This window comes from Podarcis erhardii (genome assembly GCF_964252035.2).
Source record: "Podarcis erhardii genome assembly, chromosome: 10".
NCBI classification, from domain to species: domain Eukaryota; kingdom Metazoa; phylum Chordata; class Lepidosauria; order Squamata; family Lacertidae; genus Podarcis; species Podarcis erhardii.
Genome location: NC_138500.1, coordinates 1,844,984 through 1,869,113, shown reverse-complemented (window position 1 = coordinate 1,869,113; position 24,130 = coordinate 1,844,984). Strand labels below are relative to the sequence as shown.

Genomic DNA, 24,130 nt, shown 5'->3' with positions numbered 1-24,130 from the left:
GTGTGAGTCCGTTGATGTTTTCTAAGGTTTCCATTATCACTATATCTCTTTCCACACTCCATACATGTAAATGGTTTCCCCCCTGTGTGAGTCTGTTGATGTATATTGAGGTGTCAACTCTGACTGAAGCTCTTTCCAAACTCCATACATTTAAATGGTTTCTCCCCGGTGTGAGTCCGTTGATGTGTTCTAAGGCTTCCATTCTCACTGAAGCATTTTCCACACTCCATACATTTAAATGGTTTCTCCCCCGTGTGAGTCCGTCGATGTTTTCTAAGGCTTCCATTCTCACTGAAGCACTTTCCACACTCCATACATTTAAATGGTTTCTCCCCTGTGTGAGTCCGTTGATGTGTTCTAAGGCTTCCATTCTCACTGAAGCACTTTCCACACACCATACATTTAAATGGTTTCTCCCCTGTGTGAGTCCGTTGATGTGTTCTAAGACTTCCATTCTCACTGAAGCACTTTCCACACACCATACATTTAAATGGTTTCTCCCCTGTGTGAGTCCGTTGATGTGTTCTAAGACTTCCATTCTCACTGAAGCACTTTCCACACTCCATACATTTAAATGGTTTCTCCCCTGTGTGAGTCCGTTGATGTATTCTAAGGGTTGCATTGAAAGTAAAGCTCTTTCCACACTCCATACACTTAAATGGTTTCTCCCCGGTGTGAGTCCGTTGATGATTATTGAGGTGTCCACTCTGACTGAAGCTGTTTCCACACTCCATACATTTAAATGGTTTCTCCCCGGTGTGACTCCGTTGATGTGTTCTAAGGCTTCCATTCTCACTGAAGCACTTTCCACACTCCATACATTTAAATGGTTTCTCCCCCGTGTGAGTCCGTTGATGTCTTCTAAGGCTTCCATTCTCACTGAAGCACTTTCCACACTCCATACATTTAAATGGATTCTCCCCGGTGTGAGTCTGTTGATGTATATTGAGGTTTCCACTCTGACTGAAGCACTTTCCACACTCCATACATTTAAATGGTTTCTCCCCTGTGTGAGTCCGTTGATGTATTCTAAGGGTTGCATTGAAAGTAAAGCTCTTTCCACACTCCATACACTTAAATGGTTTCTCCCCGGTGTGAGTCCGTTGATGATTATTGAGGTGTTCACTCTGACTGAAGCTGTTTCCACACTCCATACATTTAAATGGTTTCTCCCCGGTGTGAGTCCGTTGATGTGTTCTAAGGCTTCCATTCTCACTGAAGCACTTTCCACACTCCATACATTTAAATGGTTTCTCCCCCGTGTGAGTCCGTCGATGTTTTCTAAGGCTTCCATTCTCACTGAAGCACTTTCCACACTCCATACATTTAAATGGTTTCTCCCCTGTGTGAGTCCGTTGATGTGTTCTAAGACTTCCATTCTCACTGAAGCACTTTCCACACTCCATACATTTAAATGGTTTCTCCCCTGTGTGAGTCCTTTGATGTTTTCTAAGGGATCCATTATCACTAAAGCTCTTTCCGCACTCCATACATTTATATGGTTTCTCCCCTGTGTGAGTCCGTTGATGTCTTCTAAGGTCTCCATTCTTACTGAAGCTCTTTCCACACTCCATACATTTATATGGTTTCTCCCTCGTGTTATTCTGTTGATGTCTTCTAAGTTTTCCATTATTGCTAAAGCTCTTTCCGCACTCCATACCTTTAAATGGTATCTTCCCTGTTGGAGGTTGTTGATGTGAACTATCTGTGCTCATTCAATGAAGCATATTCCACATTTTAATTTCTATTCCTAATGAAACGAAAGGTGCACCATTCCCTGGAGTTTTGACTGTCTTCTCCATCCCCTTCTTCAGAGTGGGAGGAATGGAAATCCTGTTGGGTTTCAAGGAAGAGAACAAAGGGAAAGAGAACACATCAAGCTCCATTAGCACCTTCTCCTATTTCAAAGTCTCCTATACTCCCTCACCTCCTACCCATGCTCCCAAATTTTAGGAAATGAAGTTGCCATGTCAAATGATAGTAATTCATGAGCAACTTTCAAATCCTCAATCAATGTTCATAAAGCAGCATGATTCTTTAAAGAGTGATGTGCTGTCTGATCTTGTGCCTGTCTTCTGACGCAGGACTATCCTAAAATGACACTGAAAAGCAGGATATTCAAGGCAAATAGATAAACTGTAGTTAGTGCAATGTGTAGTACCTTGAAAATGTAGTATTGATTCCCTAATGGCCTGAAGTTGTGTTATTTCTGGGGACATGAATTTATTCCTGTTCTGTCTTAAAGATCATAATCATACGATGTCATGGTGTGTTAGGGGAGCGGTAGTACCTTTGGTGGGGGAAATGTCATGCACCTTATGGGGTAATTTATCCACCATTGGTCCCCACCCTGCACTCAGCTATCACCGTTGGCTTCCAGAAGCTGCCTTGTGAGTTATCTTCAGGAGAAGAGAAGGCTATGGGGGAAAACCTACACAAATCCAGAATGGACTCTCTAAGAAGGTTGGATGGTGTTCTGCACACCTCCTTCCAGCAACTCCGATGGCCCCTTGAAAGCTCATTAAAGTCTTGGGCCTGGAGCTTTTGGAGAGGCAGGACCAGGAAAGCTTCTGCCACCATTATCCTTCTGATTGCGATTCAGGCCTCATCATGGGACTGAAACAACCCTGGTTGCACTGCTTGATATTTTCCAATGGGCTAGAGACGAAGGGGAAAGCTCTTTCCTGGTTCTGCTGGATCTCTCAGCAGCTTTGGAGACCTTTGACCATGGTATCCTTCTGGACCCTCTAGGGGAGCTGAGGGCACTGCTGTACAGTGCTTCCCCTCCTTCCTCCTGGGCCATGTCCAGAAAGTGGTGTTGGGGGATGAGTGTTCAGACCCCTGGGCTCTCACTTGTGGGGTGCCTCAGGGCTCCGTCCTCTCCCCCATGCTTTTTAATATCTATACAAAGTCACTGGGAGAGATCATCAGCGGGTTTGGGCTGCGTGTTCCCCAGTATGTGGATGATACCCAGCTCTTCCTCTCTTTTAAATTGGAACCAGTGAAGGTCCTGTGTGAGTGTCTGGAGGCACTTGGAGGATAGATGGCGGCTAACAGATTGAGGTTGAATCTTGACAAGACAGAAATACTGTCCCAGGGGGAAAGGGGGCAAGCAGATGTGGAAGACTCCCTAGACCTGATGGAGGTAACTGTGCCCCAAAAGGACCAGGTTCACAACCTGGGGGTCATTTAGGACTCACAGCTGTCCATGGAGGCACAGCTCAATTTTGTGTCCAGGGCAGTTGTCTGCCAGCTCCATCTGGTATGCTGGTTGAGACCCTCCATGCCTGGAGACTGTCTCCCCAGAGTGGTGCATGCTCTGGTGATCTCCCGCTTGAACTACTGCCATGCGCTACATGAGGCTACCTTTGGAGGTGACTCGTAAACTGCAACTAATCCAGAATGTGGCAGCTAGACAACAGAATGGGAGCAGCCATTGAGACAACATAACACCAATCCGAAAGGATCTTCACTGACTCCCAGTACATTTCTGAGCACAATTCACAATGTTGGTGCTGACCTTTAAATTACCATGGTTGCATTTTGCAGGCATAGATTCCTGTTATGCCTTCAGTCACAAATTTATTTGCTGAAGGAATTTTTTGCTGTCTCTGAGCTTTCTTTCCTACTCTACTAAATGTATGTCGGACTTGCTGTGGAGATCATTGTGGAGGAGCAAGATCATTGACCTAAAGCCCTACAGCCTCACTCTCTGTAGACCTGAAGGAGTGTCTCCACGCCCATCGCTCAGTCTGTACACTGAGGTCCTCCTTCGATGGTCTTCTGGTGTTTCACCCCCCCCCACACACACACAACCCGTGAGAAGCGAAGTTACAGGGAAGCAGGCAGAGGGCAAGGAAATGGGCAACTATCTGACATTTAGGTGACAGCTGAAGGCAGCCCTGTATCAGGAGGTTTTGAATGTCTGATGTTTTACTGTCTTTTATATGTACTGTGAGCTGCATAGAGTGGCTGGTGAAACCCAGCCAGTTAGGTAAGATACTACAATCATTTTTATTATATTGTGATTTTTTTGTAGATATTTTGGAATTTGTACTGCAATATCAGTTCATGAAATGTTATGGGTGGAGTAAATCACAGGGATGCCATAAACGGTAATCCCACCCACAAACTCTCATTCACATACAGTCTGTAAATTAGGGGAGGTCACACACCTCACCTGTGCTAATACTGGCACTCTTTGGCCTGTATAGGCACACCTTGTATGTAGAGCCTCCAGCCACAAGCATTGTCTACCATGAAAATGGGTCCTTTGACTGGGAAGAATCTCAGCTTGTCAGTCACTTTGACACTGCCTACAAAGAATAAGAGGAACAGAAATGCTTTTGAGGTGCAACTTCTATATCAGTCGTGAGAGGCATTCCATGGACTCTGCACCCCTGTTTCTGATGACAGGTGTACATTATCCTCATCCTCAATGAAACAGGCAGTGGAAAAGACACTTAAAAAGGGAAGCCTGAGAGAGAGGAAAAGGTTTCTGGTTGCTTCCTGGGTGGGATTGCAGAAACCAAGAGCCGCTTCTGAGAAGGCCTCTCCCCTCCCCTCTTCCTCTTGGGATTTCCTCTCCTCTCCAGGGTGACCCAAGGTTGGACTGGGCAGAATGGCTGTGTCTGGACAGGGCAGGGGCTTATGGGGTGGGAAGAGGATGGAGCTTGCAAGTAGGAAGGGGTGGGAAAACTGGACCCCCCACTTTCCAGGGATCCCTCTCTGGTCGCCTTGAAGGGGTGGCCGATTCTTGGGCGGGAGGGAGAAGCCAATGCGGCCCCCCCCCAGAGAATCCCGGCGGGCGCCATGATGGAGACAAGCCCCAAAGACTGGTCTACCTAGCTCCCCCCCCCCATTGCTGCCCTTCCCTGCCCCAGGGATGCTCCCCCCGACTTCCTCGACCCCCTCCCTCTTTCCCTGAGTCTCCCCTGCACCCAGAGGCCGCCTTGGCGGGGCTCACCCTCACCCTTCGCGCCCCACCTCTCCATCCAGAGGACAACCCCCCCCCAACACGAGCCACACGGGGGTCTCTATCCAGGCGTCCCTCGCGCCCATTAACCCATTCATGACCCGCCTTTCTCCAAGCGGAGCCCACAGAGCCCCAGGGATGCTTGCGTGGGGGAAACGGGGCAAGGGGGCCCTCGTGGGGACCTCCTGGGTGGGGGCACCATGTCCGTCCCCGCCAGGGCGCCTTAGGGGCCAAGGAAAGCCCCCTCCGCAGCACACGTGCAGGGATCCAGGCCCTGCCCGTGGGGCCCACGAAAGGCGCTCTGGGGAGCTGGCGGGGGTCTCTGAGTCCTTACCGCCCCTCCCCTCCCCCCTTTACCCCTTTGTCCTCGCTCCCGATTCTCCTTTCCTTCCCTGCAACATCCTGGGGGGGGGGGCGGTGTCTTCCCCTGCCGCCCCTCCTCCCCTTTCTGAAAGCGCGCGCCCCTAGAGCTCCGGCGCAGAGCAGCAATCCGGCGCAGATGCTCCACTTGCGGGAGAAGCAGGCAGTTTGGGAGGGGGTTCACATCCCTCCTTCCCGGAGCAGAAGCCGGATGGAGAGGAGGAGGAAGAGGAGGAGGAGAAGGAATGGGTGCAACGTATGGGGGTGGGATTGGGGGTTGTGTGGGAGGGGTGAGAGAACGATGTGCCGGGAGGGGAGGGGATGAATTGGGGGGGGAGGTTTCCCTCCTCCCCTCTTCCATCTGTGGATCAGGAGAGCGGGGGACGGGCTGATCCTGGCAATCCAATTACAAAGTGGGGTCCCCCCCGCTATAATGTTTATATTGCAAAATCCTTCCCTCGCCCTCCCCACGCCACGAGCCGTGCGTCCGTGTTTTAGGTATTGGTGCTCTTCAGACCAGCATGGGGGGGGGACAGTTATACGACTCCCCCAAAACCCCAAGTCCCCACCACAGCCTCAGACTAAGGCCAGGACAAGGACCGTTGACACAGGCACCTTCCATGCACAACAGCAAAGAGGCTCAGATAAGAAGCCTATACAATTGTAGCAAGAAGCGGATACCATGAATCGGACTGTGTCCTCCGAGTATCCAATATTGAAAACTGTAGAAACGTCCGATAATCGCCAAAATTCAACGGTTTGACGGATGTCCTTGGTTCCCACGACTAATGACTCCTCTGGAATTGGGGTCTCCAGGGCTCCCCCTGACTCCATAATCCCTTAGGAGGCAGGAGGCGATCAAGGGCAGCACATGCCTCAGGCAGAAATCCATCGGGATGGTGGGTTGAATCCAGAGGAGAAGCGGAGGAAAGCCTTGCAGCTGGGGGGATGTGTAAATACTATTCTGGTTCTTTGGGGAAGAGGGTAGTTAAAAAGAGTGGGAAACTGGGGTTCTTGACAGGACTGGGTGACGGGCTCATGTTTCTAAATTCCAAAACACTCCTACTTTGTGACACATTTGTGATGTATGGATGATGCTGTGAAAAAATGTATTGTGGGAAATGGGGAGAGGTCTTAAAAGTTCATGCAACCATATGCAATTGTTGTAAGAATTTTAAGGTCTGATATATATAAAATAAATGTTCCAAGCAAGTGTTTTAAACAAAAAATCTGCCCTTTTCCCCTTATGGGGTATCCAAGAGCCTATATAGAGTCCTTACGTAGGTTCCCTATTGGTAGGAGAAAATAACAGGGGGCAACAAGAGAATATTGAGAAGCAAAGCAGCTAGTAAGCCTGATCTTTATTGATCTGTTGTAACAGGGTCCTCACTCACCACGCGCAGGAGGGAGGGGGAACCCAGAACAATGGCACACAAGGCCTTCTATAGACATTTTAAATTCCCTGCTCTGGAGCTCAAGACCACCCCTCCATACATCAGACCTACATCACAGACGGGGTGTAACCCAAGACCAGCATCCCCAGATACATCATACCTACATCACAGAAAGGGCGGTTTACAGCAGAAATCTGATTGGTTTGTTTACCTCCTGTCTGCCAGGTTACCTGTTAATGGTCACTTGATTGGATTGCCTGGGGAGCCTGGCCAGCCTTTTGTGATGATAAATACTTAGTTCCTGTGCCAGGTCACAGCCTCACACCCTATTCATATCTTAAATGTGCCCTTAAGGCAGGATTTGTGAAGGAAAAGACAATGGGAAGGCTCCTCCCATCTCTTCCTCTCTTTTAAATTGGTACCAGTGAAGGCAATGAATTCCCTGTGTGCCTTTCTGGAGGTGGTTGGAGGATGGATGGCAGCTAAGGGATTGAGGTTGAATCCAGACGAGGGAGGCAGGTGTGGGGGACTCCCGGTTCCTGATGGTGTAACAGTGCCCCTAAAGGACTAGGTCATCACCTTTGAGTATTGGGGTCAGTGCCCCTATTCCTCCAGCAGGAGCGATTGTGGGGCTTCCTCGCCCGCTTCCATTCAGCTCCGCCATTCCCAAAGGGCAATTCTTCTTCAGCCATTGGGGTAGCCAACGGGGTGGAAGCTGAAGTGGCTTCCCTTTGAGTATGCTTTCCTTCGCTTTCTGCTGACCTCAGTCTCTTGGATTGTGGCCAGCTTTCCTCTTCCATTTCCCTGAATGCTGAGCAGTGTTGGATATGTGGGGAAGCAAAATTCACCCCAGAACTTTTCTGCAGGTTTCCCTCCGCAGCACAGAAGGATTGGGGGGGGGGGGAGGAACATGTACTAATAAACGAACACTCCTATGAATGGAGAGAAGCAGAAAGTGGAGTCCCCTATAGATCAGTACTGGGACCTGTTTCCTCTTCTGCTTGCAACACCTCCCCTCCCATTCTGCTCCCTTTTCTACCGCTTTCTGCTCATCGCTATCCCACCACCAGTCCCCAGAATCTGAGCCTTCTTCCCTTGTGGGTCCCCCAGCTGGTGCCTCCCCACCCCACGAACCTAGCCAGTCCATGACAGCAAAAGCAGAAACAACAGTAAAATCAATATGATGGTAATATGCACTGTGGTCCTCTGGCAGGGAAACTTCCTATCAGCATGACTCAATAATAACTTCTGGGACTATGGAAAAGTACTATCTTCTCCAAACCCCAGAATAAGCAGGAACTCTGGGGTTGCCCCATGGGGTTCATGAGTGAATACGGGACCCACGAGGAGACTTCCCTCGTACCTGCAGCCCCTCCTTCCCCCTCTTGAAATTAGGCTTGTGGGGAAATCTCCCATTCAATTTCAGTATTTCAAGTTTTCTTCAGAACGCGCAGGAGGCAGGGATGAAGTTCTTGAGAAGAAGAAGTGTTTGGAGATCATGCAGTGGTGAGGGTGAGAGAGTTTGTGGCAAAAACCGTCTTGCATGTTTGAGTAGAGGAACTCCAGGGCATGAGCTAAGTATAACCGGGCCACGTGTAGAGCAAGTCCCACACTGAGGTCAAAAACACACACAGAGGCAGCAGGACTTCTTCAGTAATAGTTTACTGAGCTTTCAAGGCATACAGTTCTCCCTGGGTCCCCAGTGAGGCACAAAACTTAGCTCCTGAGAGCAGATCCAGTTTCAACAGTAAAAAAATTTAGCAGACAGGAAATCTAAGTCAGGCACACAAACCGGCAGAAGGGAGCAAGGGAGGAAAGAGGCTGGAAGGACATTGAGCAATGTGTTTTGTCAGGGAATGGTCTGAAGCCAAATATGGGGGAATCCATTCTCAAGCAGATAAGCTTTCCTCAGAAGAGGAGATGGAGGGTGAGAAACAGCAGCCCTCGTTTCTAGTGGTCTCAGAAGCAGGGAGAGACACAGACAGAGAGCAGATTAGACAGGAGTTACCTAGTTGGAGAGAATGACAAGAGAAACAGACTCAGTTGGCCCTGTAGCAGGAAAACGGATTTCCTCTGAGTGGAACATGTCCCGTGCTCCATACATCTAAATGTGTTCTCCCATGTGAGACTCCCTAAATGTTTCCTAAACACTCCATTATAACTAAAGAACTTTCTGTAATCCTTCCATTTAAACTGCTTCTCCTCTTTGAGTTTGTTGATTGTTTGTAGGGTGGCAAATATTGAAGTTCTTCCTGTGCATGTCTGTTGATGTTCCACTAGGACTGAAACTCTTATCACCTTTGCTGACATTTATATGGTTTGTCTCCTGTGTGAGTTTGTTGTTGAAAATCAAGGATTCCACTCTACCTGCAGCTCCTTCGACACTCCATACATTTAAATGGTTTCTCCAATGTAAGTCTGCTGATGTTTTCTTAGATTTCCACTCCGATTGAAGACATTTCCACACACCATAAATTTATAAGGTTTTTCACCCGTGTGAGTCTGTTGATGTCTTCTAAGGGTTGCATTGAATCTGAAGCTCTTTCCACACTCCAGGCATTTAAGGGATCCATTATCACTAAAGCTCTTTCCACATTCCATACATTTAAATTGTTTCTCCCCTGTGTGAGTCCGCTGATGTGTTCGAAGTATTGCATTCTGACTGAAGCTCTTTCCACACTCCATGCATTTAAATGTTTTCTCTCGTGTGTGAGTCTGTTGATGTGTTCTACGGGTTCCATTATCACTAAAGCTTCTTTCGCAATCCATGCATTTAAATGGTTTCTCCCCTGTGTGAGTCTGTTGATGTGTTCTAAGTTGTCCATTATCACTGTATCTCTTTCCACAATCCATACATTTATATGGTTTTTCACCCGTGTGAGTCCGTTGATATATATTGAGGTGTCCACTCTAACTGAAACTCTTTCCGCACGCCATACATTTATATGGTTTCTCTCCTGTGTGAGTCCGTTGATGTCTATTGAGGTTTGCGTTGAAACCAAAGCTCTTTCTGCACTCCTGCCATTTAAATGGTTTCTCCCCTGTGTGAGTCTGTTGATGTCTTCTAAGTTTTCCATTATCACTAAAGCTCTTTCCACACTCCATGCATTTAAATGGTTTCTCCCCTGTTTGTGTCTGTTGATGTATACTGAGGTGTCCACTCTGACTGAAACTTTTCCCACACTCCATACCTTTAAGTGGTATCTTCCCTGTTGGAGGTTGTTGATGTGAACTATGTGTGCTCATTCAATGAAGCATATTCCACATTTCACACATTTTCATTTCTAATGAAACGAAAGGTGCCCCATTCCCTGGAGTTCTGACTGTCCTCTCAATCTTCTTCTTCAGAGTGGGAGGAAAGGAAATTCTGTTTTGGTTTCAAGGAAGAAAACTGAGGGAAAGAGAACACATCAAGCTCCATTAGCCCCTTCTCCTATTTCAACGTCTCCTACACTCCCTCACCTCCTACCCATGTTCCCAATTTTTAGGAAATGAAGTTGCCATGTCAAATGATAGTAATTAATGAGCAACTTTCCAAATCCACACTCAATGTTCACAAAGCAGCTTGATTTTTAAAAGAATGATTTGCTGTCTGATCTTGTGTCCGTCTTCTGACAAAGAACTATCCGAAAATGACACTGAAAAGCAGAATATTCAAGGCAAAATGATAAACTGTACTTAGTGGAATGTGTAGTACCTTGAAAATGTAATATTGATTCACGAATGGCCTGAAGTTGTGTTATTTCTGTGGACATGAATTTATTCCTGTTCTGTCTTAAGATCATAATCATACGATCCCCCCCCCCCCCAGGATCCGGGAGTGATCCGCGAGAGAGAGCCTGTTGAGGAGACATAGAAGATTTTGACAGCTGTCAAACTAGCTGTCAAAGTTGGAAAAAAATAGAGAACTTTGTTTCTGTTGTATTTGCTGGTTATATTTGTTACAATAGAGTTATAAATTCTTTGAAACAAACTAGAACTGAACTATGTGCACTGTTACACTGTTATATTTCTATGCAAATATCCTTGAGAATCGTGACATCCAAGTCCCTTTCAGGTTCACATGGACACACGCATCTGGGACGGAGAATAGCAGGTTAATATTTACCACCTTAAATTGTGCGGAGAAAAGGATTGCAAAGTAGCCACCTTTGCAATCTTATTTCCGAATGGGGGAACTGTAGCAGGAAAAAGCCCCCCCCCAATCATTCAGTTTGTACAAACTTCACACACACACACTCACACTCACACACTACATACGCTGCGCTTCGGTTATAAATTCATAGAAAATCAACCATGCATCGGATTTGCACTGTTCCACTTTTATTTTACTCCATGAAGGAAGGACTACAAAATGGGGAAGGTTTGATACAGGCCAGCCATAATCCCTTGAGCATCCCAGCACATCCACAGGAGCCCTGCCCAGTTGCTATGCCAACCCTGATGGTCCTAGACCGGGGGTCGGTAACCTGCGGCTCCAGGGCCGCATGCGGCTCTTTAACACCTTTGCTGCGGCTCCGGGGTGGAGGCGAGGGGAGGAGGCGCATTTTCTGGGCGGAAACACGCAAAAAGCCGCTTATGATTGGATCACTCCCTTATCTACTGGGGGCGCCTTGATCGCGCCGAAAACCTCTCCGTTTGGATTGCTTGCTGCCTGTCCAAGTCGATTCACTGCTGCGAGCCCAGTGCGCTATGCAAGCTCATCGCCGCATTTTACCTTTCCTGGGGAGGACTCGGCGCGCCTGGCGGATCAGGTTGTGGGCGAATCAAGTCGCGGTCGCGTGGAATTTGTGCTTTGTGACCGTTTGAAGTGGGGTTTTTTTTCTTGGGAGGCTGGGTGGCGGGAAGAGAGGGAGGCTTGTGGTAGCGTCGGGGGCTTGTCTCTAGCAAAGTAAGTCCTCGCTATTTGGTCACATGCGCAGCATTCTCCTTGTGGGGGTGAGGTGGCTTCGGCGCTCCAACGCTTGTTTTGCCGGCTGCTTTTAAAAGCGTCGGAAGCAGCTGTGCTGTTGCTGGGTAACCGGATCGCCCCAGCAGCCATCTTATCTGCCCATGTGGTCTTCTGAGGCGGCCGCCATCTTACTATAGGCAATTCCACGTGGGAGTTAGTTGCCTGAAGCCCCTTTTTAGTTGCTTGAAGCCCCTTTTTAAACTTAAGCAGGGGAAAGTTTGGTGAATAGCTAACGCTTTCCTTGGGGAACGTTATGCAACAGCTTATTGCTGGTCTTTGTCGTCCCGCCTTTGTAAGCAGGCTGCATTGAAAGGGGGCATATACACTGGTCACTGTTTTGAAGGGGAGTGAAGAACACACACTCAAAAAAAGGTAACTTGTTAATGTAATGTTTATTTCTATGAGGAGGAGTAATTTTGAGGGGTCAAACAAAGAAATAATAAAAAGTGTCAAAAAAGGTATTTTTATAATGATGAGGATGACATTGGGCCCTCATTATTAATTATTATTTACATCAGGCACTGATTATGATTTATGGTACACTGGGGCCCTGATTAATTTTCTATGGCATTTTGGGGCATTGATTATTGGGTGTAATGGGTATGAGTTACTCGTGCGTAAACTGCCGCCTCTCTAGGCTTAATTGCCTTGTTAAACCGTTCTGACTGCACAGCCCATTTCCGCGTAGCTGTCTCAGTCGCTAGCAGAATCCGTCTGTGGGCGTTTCTTAAACCTCTTCCAGCATAGAAGCTGTCTGACTCCCAGTCGCCTCCTCCTCTCACTGCGCAGGAGTCTTCTGCGCAGGGAGGGCGTGGGTAGTGGAGGACCTGTGCTCTACTCACTGATGTCCAGAGAAGAATCCCGGAGCTCTCTCTCCGCTTCCCCCATCTGCCCCCCTTTATCCCTGGTGTTGCGCTGATTTCCTTCCCCCTCTACCGAGCTGCTTCTCCCCCTGGTGCTGGGTCTTTCGCCAGCAGAATCTGGGAGCCTCCCCTTCGCCTCTCGCTCTGATGTCAGTTCCCTGACATCGGGCATAGCACATTTTGCTATGGAGCCCTCTGATTTCTAATTACGTCCCTGTTTTGGACCCCCGGTAGGCCAGCCATGGATAAAGGCAAGAAAAGAAAAATTTCTGAAGAAAACAGAATGTTTAATGATACATGGACAGAATCATTTGCATTCTCTACTGACAAGACTGGTTTACCAGTATGCTTAATATGTGGTGAGAAATTTGCAAACAACAAAAAGTCAAATATTGCAAGATATTTCCAGAATAAACACGCAGCCTTTGCTGAAAAATATCCAGATGGAGATGAGAGACGAAAAGCCGTTGCAGAACTTATGAGGAAGGTTGATAGGAGCAAAAATAATTTCAAGAATTGGGTGAAGTCTGCAAATTCCACAACGTATGCTAGTTTTGTAGCCGCTCAGGAAATAGTCAAGCACGGGAAGCCGTTCACAGATGGAGAGTATATAAAAGAAGCATTCATTAAGGTTTCGGAACATCTATACATGGACTTCAAAAACAAGAATGAAATTGTGCAGAAAATCAAAGACATGCCTCTGTCTGCGAAGACTGTTAAAGACAAAACCCTAAAAATGGCAGAAAACATTAGCAAACAGCAAATTCAAGACATTAATTCAGCTGTGGCGTACTCCATCGCCTGTGATGAGTCCAAAGATAAAGGTGATATTGAACAAATAGCGCTGTTCTGCCGATATGTGAACTCTTTTGGGCCACAGGAAGAACTGATTGAGCTGATACCACTAAAAGACCGAACAAGGGGTGAGGATATCTGTAAGGCTGTCCTGGACTTTTTAAGTGCTAAAAAAATAAACACCAACCACCTGGTCTCAGTGGCTACTGATGGGGCACCGAGCATGAGAGGAGCACAGAAGGGCTTTGTGGCTCTACTGCAGAAGGCACTGGGTAGAACGCTGCTGTCATTTCATTGCATCCTGCACCAAGAGGCATTGTGTGCTCAAACATTTCCCCCCGAATGCACAAAAGTGATGGATGTGGTCATTCAGATTGTTAATAAGATAATGGCAAAGGGTTTAAACCACCGCCAGTTTCGTTTGCTATTGGATGAGGTGGAAAGCATATATTCGGACCTCCTGCTCCACAACAAGGTCCGGTGGTTGTCCAGAGGCGAGGTGCTAAAACGCTTTGTCACATGTTTGGAAGAAGTAAAAACCTTCCTGGCCAGCAAAGAGCTTACCTTTGCTGAGCTGCAACAGCCAGAGTGGCTGGAAAAATTACATTTTATGGTAGACATGACAGCCCATCTAAACACGCTAAATACAACCCTTCAGGGGAAAGGAGGCACAGCCCTGCACATGCTGGAGGAGGTTTTGGCATTTGAGTGCAAGTTGACAGTGTTTGTCAAAGATTTCCAGAGAGGTACACTGTCTCACTTTCCCTCTTTGAGAGAGTTCAAACAAAGTCATGATACGATAAATTTGGAATATTTCAAGTCTGCAATCACCGCAATGCAAAGTTCGTTTGGGAAACGATTCTGTGGTTTCAGAGAGGAAAAAAACACATTATCCTTCCCTGTCACTCCCCTGGCGATCGATCCATCCCTATTGAATATGACTGCATTTCCAGGTGCAAGTCAACCGGCTCTTGAGCTGGAACTGGCCGATATAGCCGACAAAGATATATGGGTGGCCAAGTTCAAATGCTTGACCGCTACTCTTGAGGATGTTGCCCGTCAGAAGGCCATTCTGGCTCAGAATCATAAATGGAGTGATATTGAAAACCTTCCCAAACAGGACAAACTTGTATTCGAAACATGGAATGCCATCCCCAACACTTATATAAACATGAAAAAGTATGCATTTGGAGTCCTGTCGATCTTGGGTTCCACATAGCAGATCTTGGGTTCCACATAGCAGGTCTTCTCCAACATGAACTATATTAAAAACAAACATCGATCACGCCTCACAGATGACAGCTTGCAAGCCTGTGTGAAAATGAAGGTGACGTCTTACAGCCCTGATGTGCAGACACTGAGCATTGAGGTTCAGGAGCAAAAGTCCCATTAACCTGGTTACCTGGTTGTAAATTAAATATTTTAATTAGCTATTAATTTGTCCTTTTTTCTTGAGATTGACAGCTGACTGCACGATCCTGTATATATAGCATTAAGGCAAGAAACAATATATACAGTGTTATATTTGTTTTAAATGTTGCAATGTTTTTGCGGCTCCCAGTTGTTTTCTTCAGAAACGGGTCCAAGTGGCTCTTTTTGTCTTAAAGGTTGCAGACCCCTGTCCTAGACAGAAGACCATCAAGATCACAAAGAACTTGCATATGGGAGTGGATTCAGCATGGACTGGAACAAAGGACAATGATCAGATCTTCCCTCTGGGGGGAGGAAACTGCAAACTCCCCTCTGTCACCTGGAAAGTACTCATGGGGAGGGGGAAAGGGGGAACCAGCCAGGTGACAGGACACTCAGGTAACCACCACCACCCCTCCCTCAACCCCTCCTTTTGTGATGTATGTATGTATGATGTTTCTGGGGGTGGTCTTGATCAACAGGGTGGCAATTTCAAAAGTTTTTATAAGGCCTTGCACACCATTTTTCGGAGTCCTTCCTCTCTCCTGCAAGTGAGGGGAGCACCCTGTTGCAACAGATCAATAAAGGCCAAGCCTACAGGCTGCTGTTTTGCTCCAAGTTATCCTGGTTGGTGTCTTTGTTTTTGTCCAAGGGAGCCCTCGGATTTTTCCGTTAACAGTCCCAGGGATGCCTGCGCGGGGAAATGGGGCGAGGGGGCTTCGTTGGGATCCCCTGGGTGGGCTTCCTAAGGGTCCAAGGAAAACCCCCTTCGCAGCATGCGTGCAGGGATCCAGATCTACGACAGGCGCTTTGGGGACCTGGAGGGGGTCTCTGGATCCTTCTCTCGCCTCCCCCTGAGACCCCTTTACCTCTTTGTCCTCGCTCGCGATTCTCCTTTCCTTTCCTGCAACATCCACATGGGTGGGGGGGATTTACCTGCCGCCCCTACTCCCCTTTCCGAAAGTGTGCGCCCCTAGAGCTGCGGGGCAGAGCAGCAATCCGGCGCAGAAGCTCCACTTGTGGGATAAGCAGGCAGTTTGGGAAGGGGCTCTTCCCCCCTCCCCATTCCTGGAACAGAAGCCGGATGGCAAGGAAGAGGAAGAGGAAGAGGAGGTGCAATGTATGGGGGCAGGATTTGGGGTTGTGGGGGCGGGGTGAGAGAAGGATGTGCCGGGAGGGGAGGAATTGAGTGGGGGAAGGAGAGGAAGGTTTTTCCCCTCCCTTCTTCCTTCTGGGGATCAGGAGAGCGGGGGAGGGGCTGATCCCGGCAACCCACTCGCAAAGTGGGGTCTCACACCCCAAAATGTTTACATTGCAAAATCCTTTCCTCCCCCACCCCACGCCACGAGATTAGATCCGCCCGTGTTTTAGGTACTGGTGCACATTGAGCAGAGGCTTGGACCCTGTGACTCCTGCGTTACAGAGAAAATGGGGTTTTGGCTTTTGCACACACAGCCCCAACACCCAGGTAAAATTCATGCAAGGAGTGAAGCAGCCCAGAACTAAACCGTGTTTTCACCTCCTCCTTCCTTGCAGAGAAACATTTGGTCAGCCGGGGAGTCAAAAGGATTTCAGGACTGTCTTCCTGTGCTGCTTCGGACATGTGGTTTATATATTTATGTACGTGTTTGCTTGGTACATTTATGAACATTTATTATATATCTAAGACCTTAAAATTCTTGTAACAGAAACCACCCCCACCCCCCACAGGCAACAACGGGCTCCCATCTCTGGGTATGTCTATGTATTTTATTGTCTCTATCTCTTTTTGTGGGCTTTGCATTGGGAATTGTGTTTCCAGCTCAGCCAAGGGAGCTGGGGCTGGAGGGCCAGCTGTGTGTGTGAGTCTGTGTCTCTGTGTGTGAGAGAGTGAGTGTGGGAACCCCACCCCCATGCAACAACAGACTCCCAGCTCGGTGTATGTCCTTGTATTTTATTGTCTCTATCTTGGCCAAGGGGGGCTGAGGCTGTGAGGAAACAGGAGATTTCTCACTTTGTGTTTTCCTTGAAGGCTCCTGCAACATGTTGGAAGGGCAGGGAGTCCCCTTGTGTAACAACTTAAGCAGGAGCTCATAATGGGGGGGGGGGGTTCTCCACACTCACAGGAGGAATGGGCTCCTTTACAAGGCATGGTGAACAATTTTGGCAAATTCGAACGCAAATACGGTGGAGCGATGAACCCCAAACAACCGAGAACTCCCTGCGAACAGGGACCTGGACCTAACTGTTAGGGGAAAATCTAGGTGTGAGGCTGCTTCGTCCCCCAGCTGGTCGGGCAGAGCCCGAGGGTCCCTGCGGAATAAAGGAAGGAGTCCAGCCAACCGGAGCAAACAGCTGTAGACCAAAGTTTATTGAGCAATAGGTTCAAAGAGCAAATTTGAACCCCGAGGATGGGGTGACAAAGACTTTTAAAACTTTCCCACCATATCCCAGAATACAGTTCGTACAGCATCATTGCTACATCACTGACAGGTCACAAAAGGGGAGGGGTTAACCTTGGCAAACATGTCCAGACAAGTCCTTGGTACAAGATTAGCATAAGCAGACATGGCAGGGCAAGACTCAGGTATAAGATTAGCATAGACAAATATGTCTACGATATAGAGAGCCAGTGTGGGGTAGTGGTTGAGAGCGGTAGTCTCGTAATCTGGGGAACCGGGTTCGCGTCTCCGCTCCTCCACATGCTGGGTGACCTTGGGCTAGTCACACTTCTCTGACCTCTCTCAGCCGCACTCACCTCACAGAGTGTTTGTTGTGGGGGAGGAAGGGAAAGGAGAATGTTAGCCGCTTGGAGACTCCTGAAGGGAGTGAAAGGCGGGATATCAAGTCCAAACATTTCTTCTTTTTCTTCTTCTTAAGTACCACCACCCAAAAGTACAATAGAAGTTCCTTTGCATGTCTGGAGCCTGAGGCGAGTCAGGTGATGAGATTTGGCTTCCTTTGGCTAACAATGAGCCCAGCAATTGTCACCTCTGGGAATGTCCTGGAGTCCTTTTGCAAGGGGAAAATAGCTTTGGAATGGAGGAAACTGGGAAAGGAGATGATGTTATATTATTTTTAAAGCTAGGTAACTTCCCTGAGCTGTCAAGTTGAAAGGATACATTCAGGCATAATATTTGTAATATTAAACTTTAAAGATATAACTGTTGGGATACTGCCAGGGAGAAAAAGCCCATCATGGCCCCCACGTCGCCTCCGGACGATCCATGGATCTCCCGTAGATACAGTATCAGCAATTAGCGACAGGAGCTCCAGAAAATAGCTTGCCACATTCCAGAGCTGATGCACGCTCTATCAGCAGAAATCCGCACAGCGAAAGATGCACGCAGGAGAGCATTATTTAGAAGTTTATTCAACGTTGGTCAGAACAAAGGAAAAAACATGACTGCCTGCTTGCGTGTTCAGGCATAGAGAGAGAGAGAACAGCTCTATCAAAACAGAAACATCCTGTGAACAGGAAATACGCAGATTCTGCGACTCACAAAGCCTGCTCCCTTTTAAGGTGGAATGGAAATATCCTAACTGTTGTTGATAAGCAGCATCCCGTGCACAGCGGAAGGATGAGGAGTACGTGCCACATACTCTATATTGCTTTATTTACACTTCAAAGCTGATATGTTACAGAAAAACATCTTGCCTCTGCTGGAGCAGAGAAAAGCATCCTCTCTCCTCTAAAGCACGGAGAGAATATCACTGAACTGCAAAGAACAGTGAAAAACAGGAAACCAGTGTACGTCACATCCAGTCTCCTTTCCCGTGAGAAAACCCAACAGCATTTGACTGTGGAATGTAAACATTGTCTTGTGACAAGCACTTCGCTGCTCAGTGAAGGAAGCAGAAACCAACATCCTCCCCCTTTCTGTGAACATCACTGGGCAGCGTATTCGTACAATATCAGTACAAACCCAACTTCTGCACATAGGTACAGTGTTGATCTCTTGATACAATCTTGGACAATACATCAGCAGGAATTTCATTACCTGGCATATAGGACACCGTTACGAGTCCCTAGCATGTTGCAACTTCAATTGCAAGTGCTTCGTGCTTTGCTTACAACCTTCAGAATTCAGCAAAGCCAAACATGCTTTGTTGTCCTGGTAAACCTGGATTGGACATTTGACAGGAATTTTCATGTCTTTGCACAATTGTAACAACCATTCACAATCCTTAAGTGAATAAGACAGTGCATTCAGTTCAGCTTCACAAGTACTTAAGCTAACTGTTGTTTGCTTCTTGCATGACCAATCAAATAGACCCTGATTGTACAAATAGCAAACTCCAGACGTACTTTTCCTGTCTGTAGTGTCACTTCCAAAACTTGCATCTGCAAATATCTCAAGACCACCAGACTTCTGATTGTTAAATCTCAGTCTGTAATGCATAGTGCCTTTCAAATACCGTGCTATGAGTTTCAGAGCTTTCCAATCCTTAACAGTAGGATTGTTGACTTGTCTGCTTAGCAAATTACAGCTAACAGCAATGTCTGGTCTTGAACATTTGGCAATGAAGTTTAGCTTGCCTAGCACACTTCTGTACAGTGTAGTGTCAGAAAATGCTTCTTCAGTGTCATCTACCTGATAACCTGTTATCATCGGTGTGTCTACAGGGTTAGCATCCATCAGGTTTAGTTTGTTTAACACATCAGCAATTTTCCGTGACTGGTGTACTAGAATGTTACCATCTTGATCTCTCTCTATTTCCAGAGATAGGTAGTTGTTTACCTCACCAAGATCTTTCATGTCAAAGTGCTCTTTCAGTTGAGCTAGGGCGTTATTGTACATTGTGACATCTTCCCAAAAGAATAAAAGATCATCAACATAAAACAAACAATACAGTTTCTTTTGCCCCTCCTCTTTGACAAATACACATGGATCAGCTTTCCCTTGCTTAAAACCTAGAGAAAACAATACTTCAGTGAGTTTTGTGTGCCAACACCGTGCACTTTGTTTGAGACCATAAAGGGACTTTTTCAGAGCACAAACAAATCCCTGTTTTACCTGTACGCCATCAGATAGAAGCATATAAAGTGATTCATCTAGAGATCCGTACAGAAAAGCTGTATTCACATCATGGTGACTAATGTGTAGATTCTCTTCTGTAGCTAGCTTGAGCATAAGCCTAATGCTCTCCTACCTCACTGTGGGTGAGTAGGTCTCGTGATAGTCTTCACCTGGTACCTGTGCAAAACCTCTGGCTACCAATCTGGCTTTGTGTCTGACTATCTTGCCATTTTGATCAGTCTTCGCTTTGAAGACCCATTTGCTTCCAAGCAGTTTCATTCCTGGAACTACTGGAACTAGTTCCCATGTTTTGTTCCTTTCCAAGGAATCAAGCTCAGCCTTCATGGCATTTAACCATGGCTCAGCTTCCTTTGAATCCAAATCCTGGATTTCTTGGAAACTTGAAGGTTCAAATACCTTCTCGGAGCTTTTAACAGCTGTTACTGCTATCTTAGCAAACTCATCAGCAAATCTCTTTGGAGGTCTGCCTTTTGTGGCTCTCTGTGACCTGCGAATTAGCCTTAAGTCTTCAACACTCTCCTCTTCCTTCTTAGGAGAAAAGTGACCTATTGTGAACAATGGTTCCTCCAACTCTTGATCAGAGCTTTCAGAGGGTCGCATAGAGGCTTTCGCACTCTTGAAATCCTCTGAATCACCCGATTCAGTTTCAGACTCAGAATCAGAACCTTCATCAGTGGGTGTGGGTTGTTGCGGTTGCTTTTGACTATCCTCAGTCTCATCACTGTCATCAGGATAACATTGGAAAATTCCCACATTCTCCCCCCACTTGGCATTGTACTCAACACTTCTTGTGAGCTTAATTGCCTTAGAGTCAGTCATCATTATTCTGTAAGACCCTTTCTGATAACCTAGAAAGATACCATGCAATCCACGCTTGTCTAACTTGGAGTTTTGTGGTGAGTGAACCCACATGTCAGAACCAAAAATTTTCATGTGTTTGATGTATGGCTTCTTGCCAAACATCTTCTCATAGGGGGTACAACCAATCGCTGAAGATAACCTGCGATTGTAACTGTAAACAAAACACGAGAGAGATTCGGCCCAATAACTCTCTGGAAGATTGGCATCATGCAGCAAGGTTTTTAACCCTTGAAGCAATGTCTGATTTGCCCGTTCTGCAAGACCATTCTGCCATGGCAAGCGAGGACTAGACAAATCGTGTTGAATTCCTTTCTCAGTCAGAAAAGCTTCAAACTGCTGAGAAGTGAATTCCCCCCCGCGATCACTGAAAAGAGTCTTTACCTTCTTACCATGCACATTTTCCAACCAAGCACAGAATTCCTTGAACCTAGGAAAAGCCTCTGATTTCTGCTTGAGATTGTACACATAAATATATCTGGAAAATGCATCAATGAGAACCATGAAGTACCTATTTCCACCCAAAGAGGGCGCTAGTGGTCCAACCAAATCAGCATGAACAACCTGGTATGGTTCTGTAGCTTGCCTACTAGATACCTTACCTTTCGCAGCCATTTTCACCTTGTTTGCTGCGCATGCCTTGCACTTCATGTGGTACCTGCAGGGTTTAATAGTCATACCTTCAACCAAGGCAGGCATTTTAGATACTGCCTCAAAATGCAAATGACCAAATTTTCTATGAAAATCGTGAATACATTCTGCATGCAAACTTTTGTTAGAACCTGCAATGCAACAAGTGTCATCCTGCACAACATCATCAAAATACAAAACATACAAACGATCAACATATTCAGCATGCAATACATAATCATTTTTCTTTGTGATGATGCACCTTTTGTTCTTAAAGGAAACGTCAATTTTCCGCTCATTCAGCTGTCCAACGCTGAGCAGATTATGCTTGGCATCCGGCACATAAAGCACATTCTGTATCGACAAGTCCAAACTGTGAAGAACAACAGTTCCGTAGCCTTTACTGGGGATTGTGTGGTCATCCGCCTGGTGAATCGCACCTTCCTGCGGTGTAAAAGACACAAACAGTCGCTTATCGTTGCACATGTGATGTGTTGCAGCCGAATCAACAACGAAGAAAGATCTAGACGTCTTCTGGACCTCTGCAACCTTTGGAGTGAAGCGTGAGACCATTGCCTTGTGCTGCGTTGTCCTGGACACCGGACCTTTGCCCTTGCTCTGGCCTTTTCCACGCGATGAGCTTTCGCTGCGCTGCTCTGTCTTGGCCCTGGGATATTTGCATTCCCTTTTCATATGGCCTTGACGTCCACACGAGTAGCATTTCACTGCCTTCAAAGCTTTGGCGCCATCTGGTGGTTCCACTGCACTATGGGATGACGTCTGTGAAGTCTCCCTCTTGCCCATGCAGCTATCACCCTGGCGATCTGCTTCATTCTGAATCATGGCAGTATCACAGGCTACTGTGAGTTGAGCATTTGGCTGATCAGTGGTATCAAATTCCCCACTTGCCTCATCCAGCCTTCTGCAGCTAGCCATCATGACTCTGGCATTAGCCTTCTGCGTCATCTCTGCTGCTTTAAATCAGGCTGCTTTATACAAGCTGTGTCTGTGTACAGCTGCTTCAATGCAAAAGCAAGTTCAAAACAGCCTCTGCCTGTGAGCCTGTGCCACTCTGCTTAACTGCAGCTGCTTCAAACCTCATTCCAAAGGCAAGTGCAAAAGTGAAAGTTCTAAAGTGCTTTCTCTATGCTGCCTTAAATCCATGCTGCGTCACTTCTGCAGCTGCTTTGCTCCAAGAGCACTTTTAAAAGTTACTTTCGATTTCCCCCAGCAAAGTAACTTGATCCTTTGCCTGAGCCCGGCAAACTGCTTTAAGAGTTCAAAGTCCAGCCATAGAGCCATTAATTAGAAGCTGGCAGGCTGCCCGGAGCAGTAGCACATACCTCATCAATCATCTTGACGCGCAGAGATAGCGTCCGATCCGTCCCTCTGCATTCCGATCCTTTGCCGGCACTCCGATTCGACTTCTGGGTCCATAACCAAGTGTTAGTGATAAGCAGCGTCCCGTGCACAGCGGAAGGATGAGGAGTACGTGCCACATACTCTATATTGCTTTATTTACACTTGAAAGCTGGTATGTTACAGAAAAACATCTTGCCTCTGCCGGAGCAGAGAAAAGCATCCTCTCTCCTCTAAAGCACGGAGAGAATATCACTGAACTGCAAAGAACAGTGAAAAACAGGAAACCAGTGTACGTCACATCCAGTCTCCTTTCCCGTGAGAAAACCCAACAGCATTTGACTGTGGAATGTAAACATTGTCTTGTGACAAGCACTTCGCTGCTCAGTGAAGGAAGCAGAAACCAACACTAACATCCTTCCCCTTTCCGTGTAACCTTTAGTACCTGTGGTTCAACCCAATTGCAACCTCTGTACGTAAACCTTAAGTTGTTCTCTGTTAACAACCTCTGTTAACAACCAGATTAGCAGGAATTTCATTTCCTGCCATGTAGGACACCTATAGAATCATAAAATCATAGAATCATAGAGTTGGAAGAGACCACAAGGGCCATCGAGTCCAACCCCCTGCCAAGCAGGAAACACCATCAGAGCACTCCTGACATAAAACCAAGCTTCTGCTTAAAGACCTCCAAAGACGGAGACTCCACCACACTCCTTGGCAGCAAATTCCACTGTCGAACAGCTCTTACTGTCAGGAAGTTCTTCCTAATGTTTAGGTGGAATCTTCTTTCTTGTAGTTTCGATCCATTGCTCCGTGTCCCCTTCTCTGGAGCAGCAGAAAACAACCTTTCTCCCTCCTCTATATGACATCCTTTTATATATTTGAACATGGCTATCATATCACCCCTTAACCTCCTCTTCTCCAGGCTAAACATGCCCAGCTCCCTTAGCCGTTCCTCATAAGGCATCGTTTCCAGGCCTTTGACCATTTTGGTTGCCCTCCTCTGGACACGTTCCAGTTTGTCAGTGTCCTTCTTGAACTGTGATGCCCAGAACTGGACACAGTACTCCAGGTGAGATCTGACCAGAGCAGAATACAGTGGCACTATTACTTCCCTTGATCTAGATGCTATACTCCTATTGATGCAGCCCAGAATTGCATTGGCTTTTTTAGCTGCCGCGTCACACTGTTGGCTCATGTCAAGTTTGTGGTCAACCAAGACTCCTAGATCCTTTTCACATGTACTGCTCTCAAGCCAGGTGTCACCCATCTTGCATTTCTGCCTCTCATTTTTTTTGCCCAAGTGCAATACTTTACATTTCTCCCTGAATGAGTCCTTTCTGAATACACTCTCTTGCATGATGTAGCTTAATCTGCAAGTACTTGGTTCTTTGCTTGCAACTCTCTGAGTTCAGCAAAGCCAAACAGGATCTATTGTCTTGATACACTTGTATAGGGCATTTCACAGAAACTCTGATGTCCTTAAACAGTTGCATCAACCATTCAGAATC

General features: G+C 46.9%; 2 protein-coding genes and 1 long non-coding RNA gene across 9 annotated transcripts in view; 1 reads left to right on the top strand and 2 right to left on the bottom strand.

Moving 5' to 3' along the window:
- Window positions 1-24,130, bottom strand: part of LOC309351816 (uncharacterized protein) — a 151,986-nt gene that overhangs the window by 33,112 nt on the left and 94,744 nt on the right. The gene's annotated exons all lie outside the window — the stretch shown is intronic.
- Window positions 40-16,256, bottom strand: LOC309351861 (uncharacterized protein). The gene is made up of 3 exons (XM_081879987.1): window positions 15,618-16,256; window positions 4,181-4,316; window positions 40-1,833 (listed from the first exon to the last, which is right to left on the bottom strand). The coding sequence occupies exon 3, from the start codon at window positions 1,713-1,715 to the stop codon at window positions 114-116; it is 1,602 nt and encodes a 533-aa protein (XP_081736113.1). The 5' UTR covers window positions 1,716-1,833; window positions 4,181-4,316; window positions 15,618-16,256; the 3' UTR covers window positions 40-113.
- Window positions 11,423-13,284, top strand: LOC309352038. The gene is made up of 2 exons (XR_014161050.1): window positions 11,423-12,052; window positions 12,778-13,284. It is a non-coding gene; the product is annotated as an uncharacterized lncRNA (long non-coding RNA).

Coding starts and splice junctions, on each gene's coding strand:
- LOC309351861 (XM_081879987.1), bottom strand. CDS start 1,715: ATGAGCACAGATAGTTCACATCAACAACCTCCAACAGGGAAGATACCA.